Source organism: Papaver somniferum, chromosome 6 (genome assembly GCF_003573695.1).
Source record: "Papaver somniferum cultivar HN1 chromosome 6, ASM357369v1, whole genome shotgun sequence".
Lineage (NCBI taxonomy): Eukaryota > Viridiplantae > Streptophyta > Magnoliopsida > Ranunculales > Papaveraceae > Papaver > Papaver somniferum.
The window spans coordinates 160,728,325-160,739,423 of NC_039363.1; the positions used below are offsets into that span (position 1 = coordinate 160,728,325).

The 11,099-nt window shown below is 38.5% G+C and overlaps 2 protein-coding genes across 6 annotated transcripts; both read right to left on the reverse strand.

The window, feature by feature from the left end:
- Positions 1-822: 822 nt before the first annotated feature.
- On the reverse strand, positions 823-1,725 carry LOC113291718 (AT-hook motif nuclear-localized protein 16-like). Its single transcript, XM_026541216.1, has one exon. It carries the CDS (start codon positions 1,723-1,725, stop codon positions 946-948), a length of 780 nt encoding a protein of 259 aa, XP_026397001.1. The 3' UTR covers positions 823-945.
- A 549-nt stretch (positions 1,726-2,274) lies between these two features.
- Positions 2,275-10,219, reverse strand: LOC113289924. 5 transcript variants are annotated; one of them, XM_026539353.1, is made up of 10 exons: positions 9,821-10,219; positions 8,882-8,925; positions 8,445-8,556; positions 8,219-8,336; positions 7,083-7,711; positions 5,670-6,006; positions 4,954-5,272; positions 4,182-4,334; positions 3,107-3,595; positions 2,275-3,012 (listed from the first exon to the last, which is right to left on the reverse strand). In XM_026539353.1, exons 1-10 carry the CDS (start codon positions 10,014-10,016, stop codon positions 2,674-2,676), a joined length of 2,736 nt encoding a protein of 911 aa, XP_026395138.1. In that variant the 5' UTR covers positions 10,017-10,219; the 3' UTR covers positions 2,275-2,673. The 5 variants fall into 5 exon arrangements, with proteins under 5 accessions (XP_026395138.1, XP_026395137.1, XP_026395136.1 ...); XM_026539352.1 differs by having other exon boundaries at positions 8,219-8,342; XM_026539351.1 differs by having other exon boundaries at positions 8,864-8,925.
- Positions 10,220-11,099: the final 880 nt, after the last annotated feature.

Below are 11,099 nucleotides of genomic sequence, written 5' to 3' on the forward strand. Positions count from 1 at the left end.
TAATTTCTTAAGAAAAATAAGACTAGGTCAAAATAAAATAGAACTTCAACCTAATTTCCTTTCGAGGAAGGTTAGACTTCTTTGTTACGAGTTCGATTAACTGTTTTCTGTAGCAAGAAGATGAAGGAATCAAAAATGGTTTCAGATCTGGTTTCTGAGGGAAGAGAGAGGGATGTTTTTGATAGTTTCTGAGTGAAAAGAAGAGTCGGTTAATCGAATAGGGAAGAAAATAGAAGGTGTAGGGAAATAGACGGAAGGGTTATTTAGTCAGTTTAGGTAAAATGGGGTAAATGTGTTGGTTTTGTTTTGTTGGGTCTGTTTTAGCTCAATAAAGACTCACATGGTGTTATAACGGCGCGCGTTATAAAACAGGTCAATAAATTATGTTATCGGGATTAAATGAAGCGTAATCACACGGATTCAACGTAATTTTAACACCGGATCCCTCCAGTCGGCACCAATCGTGGCTTTTAGGTCACGAATACTTCTGTTCTATTCAACGTAATTTTAATTCGAGTCCACCTATGTGCACCCCTACAGTTTATAAGTCCGGCCATTTTACTTAAAATAAAAGATAGGTCCGGCCATTCTGGGTCCATCAAGCACATGTATAGTTCTAATCGATCAGACGGGGATATGATCAAGTTTGGTAAACTGTCGGTAAGCAAGAAGTTATTCGAGTAAAGCGAAATCTGAGAACGGAGATTCCATAGATGAAAATTAGGCAATTGAGCTTATGCCGTTAAATTTGTAAACGAAAATTGAATCAGAATTCAGTTTCTCCTATAATTTAAATAACCTCATTGTGAGTAATCTGTGCATCATGTTCATCGTAACTGGAACAACCAAAAGTATTTATAATCCAAGAATCCTCGGTTTATGACGAACCCATGACTCGACTAAGGACCATATGAAGTGGAGAAGAAATTCCTAAATTCCGAAGCTTTATGTCTTTGTTAGCTGATGTCCGGGTGCCCATGAGTAAACCTCTGGAGACAAACTACCATTCGTTAACAAATTCGGAGGAACGCCATACATATTTGAAACGTCAACGTGATGAAAAGGCCGGCGTGTATTTTGGCAATGCTGGTTATGCGCAGCTGCAGCAGAAACTTCTTCATCATCCAGAGGAAGTCGGTCAAAAGTTGCATTTATGAAAGAAGCAGCCATGATCACTACAGGACCTGAAGCAATTAGGGCACCAACTACAGCCCCACCTACGACCTGTCCTTGAGCTCCAACTAGATAAATTGTAAGCCCCGTCATTCCAGCTGGAGCAGGTGGGGGTAAGAAGGACCCGAGCAACGATAGAATCTCAAACCGTCCATGTAGAGTCACTATTGCACCTGAGGTCGAGGGTTGTCGAAGAGTAACGTTCATCACACATCCAGTCCCGCTGAGTATGCAAACTCCTCTTTGACGTCTCCTAGCAAAGTTAGCAATGCTTTCACTGACATCACAGCCTGAACTGACCTCCATTGCATGAGCGCGGAGGGCATTGGCACTGTCGCGCGTGATGATAATCGGTGGCTTTGGTTTGTTCTTTGAACCAGCAGGTCGACCACGAGGCCTCCTCGCTGATTCTCCCTGTGAAGCTATAGTTACTGATGGCATTTTTGGAGAAATAATTAATCCTCTTGATTCAAGAGAAGATTTCTGACTGCAGAATGCGTTATCTGTATGTGATGTTGGTTCTGTAAATGTTGTTAGATCTCCACTTGCCATTCATGCAAATGACGCAATGAGTTTATATGGAAAAAAACATTTGGAAGCAGAGTATAAGTAGGGGGGGCTTATGAAAATTAAATTATGAAATGAGTCTGAAAAGAATGATTGGGAATTAGGAGATGGTTAAGTAAAACAAACCCCAAATAATCAATTGTAAAATATTCAGACCAGACTGCCTAATTTCCAACAGACTTCGTTTCATGTCATTTGTCTTTCCCAACAGATACTAAAAACCTTTATTAATTAAAGGTAAATTGTGAATGAAAATTTTGTTTTTAAGAAATCATTCAATTACCCGTCATCAGAACAACTACGGACATTTACTTTTAAAGCAGTACAAGATTCGGTGAAAACCAATTTGTAAGTTTGGAAATCATTTCCCTTGCTGTCCACGGTTGTTGAACCAAATGCACTTGCAGAGATATTATTGTAGGTTACTCTGAATATTGTAGGTCTCCCTCCTTGAAAGACAAGTTTGGGTCTGCTCGACCAAGCATGGTTTCTACAGCACCAGTGACCAGGAATTACAAAATGCCGAGACGAAACTGAAAGAACAAACTATGGTTAGATATCTTTAATAAGATCACCATTAGAGGAACATGTTTGTTCAAAGGGAATAAAAACCTTTGTTCACTATTGGAAAAGAAGAACCCAAGAGGGAGGAAGAAGAAAACTAAACACCAACTCAGACTAGTGAACGTGGTCCTACACGTACTCCTATGTTAAGAGAAGAAACCCTGACATATAAAAACAAAATACAACCTCAAGGCACAGGGCAGTAGCCAATTCAGGTTCTCTTTTAAAGTATGTACAGTTGATCAGATTCAGACGAACGCGCAAACTTGAGTATAATTGATCTAACCGTGTAAATTAATGCATTGATCTGATTGGCCACCTTTTAAACTCACAACAAGCACCCTTTAAGACCACAAAGGGAGAGGAAAATCAGTAGCTGTGCTGCCATATCTGGTGTGATTGCTTAGATTGTTGACCCTGGGAACCATCATTTTGGGTCTGTTGCTGCTGGTGCTCCTGTGAGACCCCTGTCTGAGAAGGGTAGAAATTGGGGTGCCCAAGATTTCCATAATGCTGCTGCTGTTGTTGCTGCTGCTGACCCTGTCGAAATCCACTCTGATGCTGATGCTGACCCTGAACCTGGCCTTGACCCTGACCCTGACCCTGACCCTGACCCTGGCCCTGGAAGCTATAATATGTGCTAGCAGGAATTGCCGATACTGTTCTTGAACCAGTAGGCCCATGCACCCACACACCTGAGTTGTCGTTCTGCAACATCAAAATCCAAACATGCATGATTACAATCAATAACACTTTAAACAAACAATTTTGCGCAAAATGCAAAACACTTCTTGCTATGTACCTGTTGGAGTGGAAGAAGATGACTGTTGTCTTTGTAATGGGAGTTTATAACATCATCATAGCCAGTAGTTGAGCTTGCAGGGGTTGTGGATGGATTCAGTGAAAAATTTCCGGGAAGGTTAGCAGAACCCGCAAACCCTCCGTGGCCAGAAGGAATAGCAGCTGCTGGAGGAAAGCTGCTCGAAGGAACACCGTTTTTGAATTGTGGAAGTGTATACTTCATCCCTGCACCATGTACAGCAGCCGGGGATTGATGATGGAATGCGTTGTTACCACCGTAAGTTTGCTGGAAGGCCGAGGGCATATAATAGCTTGTCGGATGCAAGAAAGGATAGCCGACCATGTTAGCAAAAGGTCCCAAAGGAAGTGTTGGCTGAGAGTAAGAGTGAACAGTTAGATGTTGAGGAAGTGTAGGTCCTGTGGAAATGCTGCTACCAGGTAGATTCTGCTGCGTTAGATGAGGAGTAGAAAATACACCCGGCTTCAAAGTCTACATGTGTGAAGAAAAGATTAATTAAGTAAGGTAAACCGTAAAACAGGAAAAACAAAACCCATATCAAGTTATCAGGCTTTTCGAGAAAAGAAGCATAGTTGTCAACACTATTAGACATGGCATGTACACATCAGCAGCTTCAAAATGTATTAGCAGGTATGGAATTCAGAAATGCTAGGCTTACTGTGGGCTGTGCCCCGCAGGTTATACACAGCCCTCGGACAGTCCATCAGGGCTGTATGGAATTACTCTGAATTTGAAACTTAAAATCAAATTCATCAGCAGTTCAAGTTTGAGCCCTATGACACACATTAATGGCATTGGAGGGTGCCCTGAATTTGGACCTTAAAGTGTCAAGATCATCATCAGTTTATAACTTCAAACATGCAAGAGATAGTGTGTGTCATCAAGCAAGCGACGACATATAAATGACAAAGGGTACTGAAAACTTTGACCTTTTAGTCAAATTCATCAGCAGCTCTTTTAGAGCCATATGACACATATTTATATTGTCGAGCAAGCGCCAAGATATCGGCAGCAACAGGTAGGTAAAATACATATAAAGTTCAGAGAAACAAAAAACCTCTGGCATTGAAATGGTTGGACCACTTATGGAAGAAACTGAGTTGCTGTACTTTGTGGGCATCGACTGTGTTGCATGGAAGGGTGAGTACGGAACATCAGATTCCCGTGCACCTTGACCCGTTGAAGCCAATAAAGAATTTGAATATGCATGCTGCATAACATGTGTGCAAAGTAGGATGAGTGAAGTGTACTTAAATCCTATAGGTAAGATTTGCATAAAGTAGTAAATAAAATGAGTGCTAACTTCCGAATAGAATTTAGTCTCTAATTTCAGACTCGCATCACTACCAAATTACATGCATCCACTATGTTGATACTTAAATAGAACTCTCTGAATTTGTAATGCCATCCTGACGATTTAAAATGAATGATCTTATTCTACATTCCAATACATATTTAGGGTGCTTAGCCTTGAAACCCCATGTGTTTTCGAGCTATATATGAATACTTTTACGTGCTTGACAATATAAAGTATGTCAGGACACTGTTAAGAGGAATCCTATTATTCTAAATTAGAGGTATAACATGATCAACAGCAACTACTCGCCTTGTGCCACATTTCGTAACCTCGGCTGACTATTTATTTAATGACCTCAAACTGTCTTAAGGACGGCTGAGAAGACACACATAATCACCCAATATAAGGCTAAGAATGCAGATCTTAAATGAAATTAAATCAAATATCGAAAGATAGACTGATAAGAGCAAAAGCTCGCCTTTTGTGCTTCACTAAAGAGTTTTTAATGGCCACAAATGTAAGGGATTATTACCATAACACTTGAAAAGGGGGCAAGATTCTGCATCTGAGGGTTTGCAAGATTCTGCATCTGAGGACTTGCAAGATTCTGCATCTGATTTGCATGTGCATAAGAGAACGAACTATTGGGCTCCATGTTTTCAAAGCCATAGCCAGGCACAGAAGTGGCGAAGGTGTAGTTATGTCCATGTGTAGCTTCAGTCGCATCTTGTTTCATGGCCTCTGGTTGTGATGATGAAGGTAACTCATAATTTCCAGGGACAGCACTTTTAGAAGCTACATTCCCATCTGAGTTGGATCTGAACTGCTCTTCCCCATAATATTCAGGATTTCTGCCAAGAAAACCCGCATAAGAAGGTAAGAAACATCTTTATACAGATGTCGGTTATATTCTTTCTTATTCAAAAAGGACATAAGACACCATCCTTGGGAGATGAATTTTCTATTGATTTCCAACAAGCTCAAGATTAGCTTGTACGAGTTAGGATTTTCAAAGGAGAAGATCCAGCTTGCAAATCAGCCCTACAATCCTCTTAACATGCACTGACAACCATGAGTTTTCCAAAGGTGAGGCTTAATATCCTTGATCTTTTGCATCTATCCCTCTTTCTGGTCTCTAACACTAATGCAAGTGTAAACTAGTGCTTTTCTTAATAATATATTAATATGTTCCAATTGATTAACTAGGAAACGAAAAACAGAAAGAAGTATAGGGCATGAAAGTTGTACCTCGCCTCTGAATGTGCAACTGATGAAACATCTGCTTCTGCAGAAGCATCTTCCAGAGAATTTTCATGGGACTTAGATGCAAATTGTCCAGGATATGAAGCACCAATACCTGATCCAAAACTACCAAAGCTCAAGTGCAAGCAGTCCGCAGTAGGAACTTGCAGGTGATCTGGAATCTTTACTGAAGGATTGTCATCCACAGACTGCCCCAACTGTTCCTCCTTCCATAGATTTAATTGTTGCAAGTTAGCAGCAGCTGATGACACTGCTACATGAACATCCTCAACCGAAGAACCTAAGTAATTTGGCTTGGACATTTGCGAGTTGTCATCACTTTCTGAAATAGTGCCAAGATTCAGGAAAATCAATGGAAAAGCAGATACTGACTATATAGATTTTTGAGGTACTTAATTATTAGGAAAATCGCATTTAATCAAGACAAAAAAACATGAGCATACTTTCCTATGAACTCGTGAACAATGAGTTTTCATTTTGCAAAATCACATCTAATCAAGACAAAAAAATATGAGCGCACATCCCATGAAGTTGCTAACAATGGATAAACTGTAGTTACTGTACTCTTTTCACAACAGAAGCCATGCTTCATGCCATCTGGGCATACATGACATGGCAGTTGCTACTGAACTTGCAAACAGTGGATAGATTGTTTGAACTTCTGTAAAAAGGACCAATTCTGGTCGGGTGGCATCAAGAGATTACTTAGCACCAGGCTTTAAATATTTAACATATAAATACACCTTAGGTCTCACCAGCTCCATACTAAACACAGAAGCAACAATCGATGACCTTGTCATAAACTTGTAAAGCAATGATAACAAACCTCGGTTGCATATTGAGAGACCCAGACTCTTGTGCCTTATCCACACATGTCATTCCGTAAATTCAGGCTTTCTAAGTACATAGTCAACTAACAGAATTATGACTACAACCTAAACAATACATAGGTGGAATATGAATATTGCATGAGAAAACCATATCTGCTAATGATTGACCTTTTATATCTTTTGTTTTACTATCATCCTGAGAGTGGAAACAGTAACCACACCATGTAACTACCTTCTAACCAATAACCAAGTCGCAACAATAACCTTCTTACATGAAAAAACTTCCTTCACTGGATGCATGTGTTTGCCACTCTGTTTACTAAGCTGTGGGAATACACGATCTCACATGAAACTTTTTCATGAATGCTGGCCAACTAACAAACTATAAGAAGCTTTCACGGTTATCAAAGTTTTCACGATTCACAACAAAATATGAGCATTGTTCCTTCAAAATTAAAACAAGAATATACTAAGAGGTCTATCAGGAAATAATAATGCAGCAATATAAATAATGATTACACCATCAAATGCTTAAAGCTCATAACCAGTTGGGAAAATGTGAAGTTACCTTCCTGATGGTCAAAAGCATGCCTGTGAGATTGGTAGGTGTGCGTGTTATCAAACGCATCACTATCAAGTTGAGATACACCTCCTGCACCACTATCATCCTCTATATGTCTACTGGATGAAGGATCGGACTCCGTATTAAGGTTTTCAACATTGACATCTCCCTTTGCTATTCGGAAATCATCTGACTGAGAACTTAGATGCAAATCGGCTCTCTCAGCATGTAAGTTGGGTACCAGAGATGGGTCATTGTAAATCTCATGGTCGACAGGTTGTTCTAAGATAGGTAACCCACTAGGAACTGACTGTTCAGGCGAGGGCCAATTGTCGTGAGTTGCGTGTTGGCTTGCAACGTTGCTTGGCTCGTCCCATTCCGATGGAAAAGGATCCTTACCACTGTAATATGATGTGTTCGGAGCAACTGCGCTAGGTTTGGAGTAAGAAGTCTCAGTAGCCACAGTTGGTCTAGTTGAGGCTTTAGGTCTGCCCATCTTCACTATGTCAGCCATCGAGACATGACCTGGAACACCTGCCCAAGCAGATTGATATGCTGGAGTTGGTTGTGATGAAGAAGAAACGATATCACAAGGAAATATAGGTGGTGCTTTACTTTCAACGTTAACAGCATCGCTGCATACAAACAAACAGACGATTGGTAACTGCTAGCTAGCTGAAACAACCTCAAAGATCTAGAACGGATGAAACTGATAAGAACATCGAAAAATACACATGTTCTTAAACAAATTACTCGTTCAGGATCAACAGATTTCAATCATCTAAAAAGTCAGTTAAGAGGAATTGTGTGGAGTACCTAAGCCACAATTTAAACTGTCTAGCGAATTTACATTCCGACAAATAGAAGTGTCGCCTACCTGTTCTCTCTTATAAAATAAAGTATCTATATTTCATTACATTTTACATGAGGATCTATAATCATGAAGATCAACCCACGAGTTCACATTTAGATATATTAAGGAAATATATCAGCATGATCTTAAACAAACCGAGCACAAGGCACACCTCGGTGTAAGCTGTACAGAACACGCAGAGATCATCCAGTTCAATAATATATGGATGCTTCTTGAAACAAACCCAATATAAAGTATATTACCAAGTGTTAGGTCAACAAAAACTAACCTGTACGTAGAGTGTCGGCTTACATTACTGCCTGGCATTCCCGATGAAGAAGTTGAAGAACCATGATAAGTGTTAGTACCATTTTCTTTTCTATATGCTGGTTTACCACGCAAAGCACCTGAGTCTATCAAATAACCAATGAGACTAGAGTAAACATGTAATTGTCAAAAACACATCAGCTTCCCCAACAAAATATACAAGAAATGAAACAATCAGATGAGCATACCAGTTGAGCTGAACTGAGATGATACACTACGTCCAGCATTACGGTCTAGAGTGCCCCTACTTCCTCGATTTGATGTGTTACCAATTCGAGAGCGGGAGTCAGGATCTTTGGTCTGACACATTGAAACGAAGAATGAAATACTATCAACAAGAGCATCTTAACTAACATTCAAAGTGCATGATGATGTTTGGGTGAAAATAGACGGGACATTTATCATCTTCTAAACTAAACTCTTATGGCCTCGGAGCACTTCATCAAAAGAATGGAGAAGGCATTGAACATACCAAGTTAGCAAAAAATTGCGACAAATACAGTAAACAGAAATGACTCTTAATTAATAAAAGGGTTAACAATGAAACAAGACCAAGACACCGGTTGAAAGGACTTTTATCTACCAATTACTGTACAAAATACACCACCTTTTTACATGCAGTTACCTCTTTTTTCTTTTCTTTTTTGCTCTTCACCTCATGAAAAGTATCTGCACAGAAGGCAAGCACCAGATTAGAGAAGCCATGATAATTAACATCATTTGAGGTTCTTCAAGCATCTGCAGATCTGTTTTCCCAAGATGTACAGATAAAATGCTGCCGTACTAAGGGGTTATTTCTACAGTGAGTATATAGTAAATTCAATATGTGCACAGCAGAATCAAGTTATACCATAGAGATAATCAGAAATTCATATTACTTTGTAAAGCAAATGGACAAATTCCTGCAACTACTCAACCTTTAAACGCAATAGAAACATGACACATTTCATGTTGACAATGAAGTCATGTTACCAGTTCACGTCATTTCATTACTGACTAGCTGTTACAACGAGACTTTCTACAAACAAGAAACAGGAAATATATAGTTCGAAAAAAAAAGGAGAATTTGCCTGACGGGAAAAAAAACACACAAAGAAGATAGGTAATCTTGAAGGTGCATACTCCCACCAATACAGACAACCAAGAATCGGCAAAAGCAAGATACACGCGAGCTGGAAAAGCTGGTGTTCAGGGTTATAATTTAGAGGATAAGAAGGCTGGAAAGATTAGGGATTTCTTTAGAAATGAACTATATACCAAACATCTAATGTCAAATTCACCCAACCTTGAACACCGGTACTGAAAAAGATTATTTATTTATTTTAATCTTAATTTTAATTCTATCTACTAATGGCTACTCATAACATCAAAACCCTAAACACTCAGAATAAACGTGTATCAACAAATTTAAAATAACAAGATTGTTGAGAAAATTAAAAAATCTAAACTTTGTGATTGGTGTGAAAATGACAAGATTTTTAATATTAACATCAAAATGTAAAAATTGAAAAGAAAAAAAAACCCAAGAAACGATTCAATTCAGAAAATGGAGAGACGGATGAACCTTGAGAGAGTAGCCTATGAACGGTATCATTAGGGTCCATGTTGCATTCTTTAAGCATAGCATAGATCTCATGTTCAGGACAGTTTACAATCTCTTTCAAACTCTGTACCATCTTTTTTGATGTTGCTGGTATCGATGATACTCCTCCTCCTCCTCCATTCTTTAAGCTGCTACTATTACCACCTCCACTACTCATTATTATTGCTTCTTATTATTACTATTACTTCTTCTTCTTCTTCTTCTTCTTCTTCTTCAGTTATTGCTCAAAACCCTAATATTTCTTTCCACAGTAAACACTCTTCGAGATCGAAAAACTCAAAACCTTTTTTCTTTCTCTTCCCTTGTTTCTTTATAGCCCTTCTCCAAGATATCTCTCTCTCTCTTTTACAGTTTTTTATTTTTTTCCTTTTTTTTATAAATTGATTTTCAGTTCTCTGAGTAATAATTCCATGATGATTGATTCTATCCATCTAAGGTCTATAATCGAATACACGTAGCAGTATTTTACACCGTACGATGTTCCTAAAATAGGTTTATTTTGAGATGAATGGTGTGAGATTTTTAAGTGCAAGGTAATGTCTGGCCCTTAGCAGCGCTAGATATAGGTATTTTTATCACTGCTCCTCATGACTTTTGAGCACACCAGCACCAGTATGATATTTATTTTTGTAGTTATCCTTCCAATCATTTTACATTTCTAGTATGATATTTGTGTAGTTATCTTTTCCATCATTTTACATTTCTAAAAGGGGTAGAATGCGTTGACATGGTTAGAATGACCTATCACTGATGTTTTGACGTTTTTTTTCTTATGAAATCCAAGCAGGGATGAATTTGGACTTAATTTTTGAGACTCTACATTCCTATTAAAGATGAGTGCTTTTTGAGATATATAAGACCATCATCTATCACTACGAAAATTAAGAGTTAAAGATTAACGATCGAAACTAAAATTAATAGATATGGGGTTTCATATACCGGAAACGATCATTTTAGTAGGAAGGTATAGCTTTATAAACGGCACATGTCACCAGAAAATATAGGTTGAACTTCATTGTCGTTTAAGGTTCATAAAAAACAACCATATCTTCAGTACTTGTAAGACAAAGTCACATGTATTACTTATTTTGGTTTTCTTAAAGAAGCAGGAGAGAAAATCCTAAATCAAAAAATTAAAAATATTTTAAAAGTAATTAATACTTAAATCGATATTAATTAAAGAGGGGTTTAGCCAGTAGACATACCCTGTTAGCGCCATATGAGGATAATAGATTCTTCA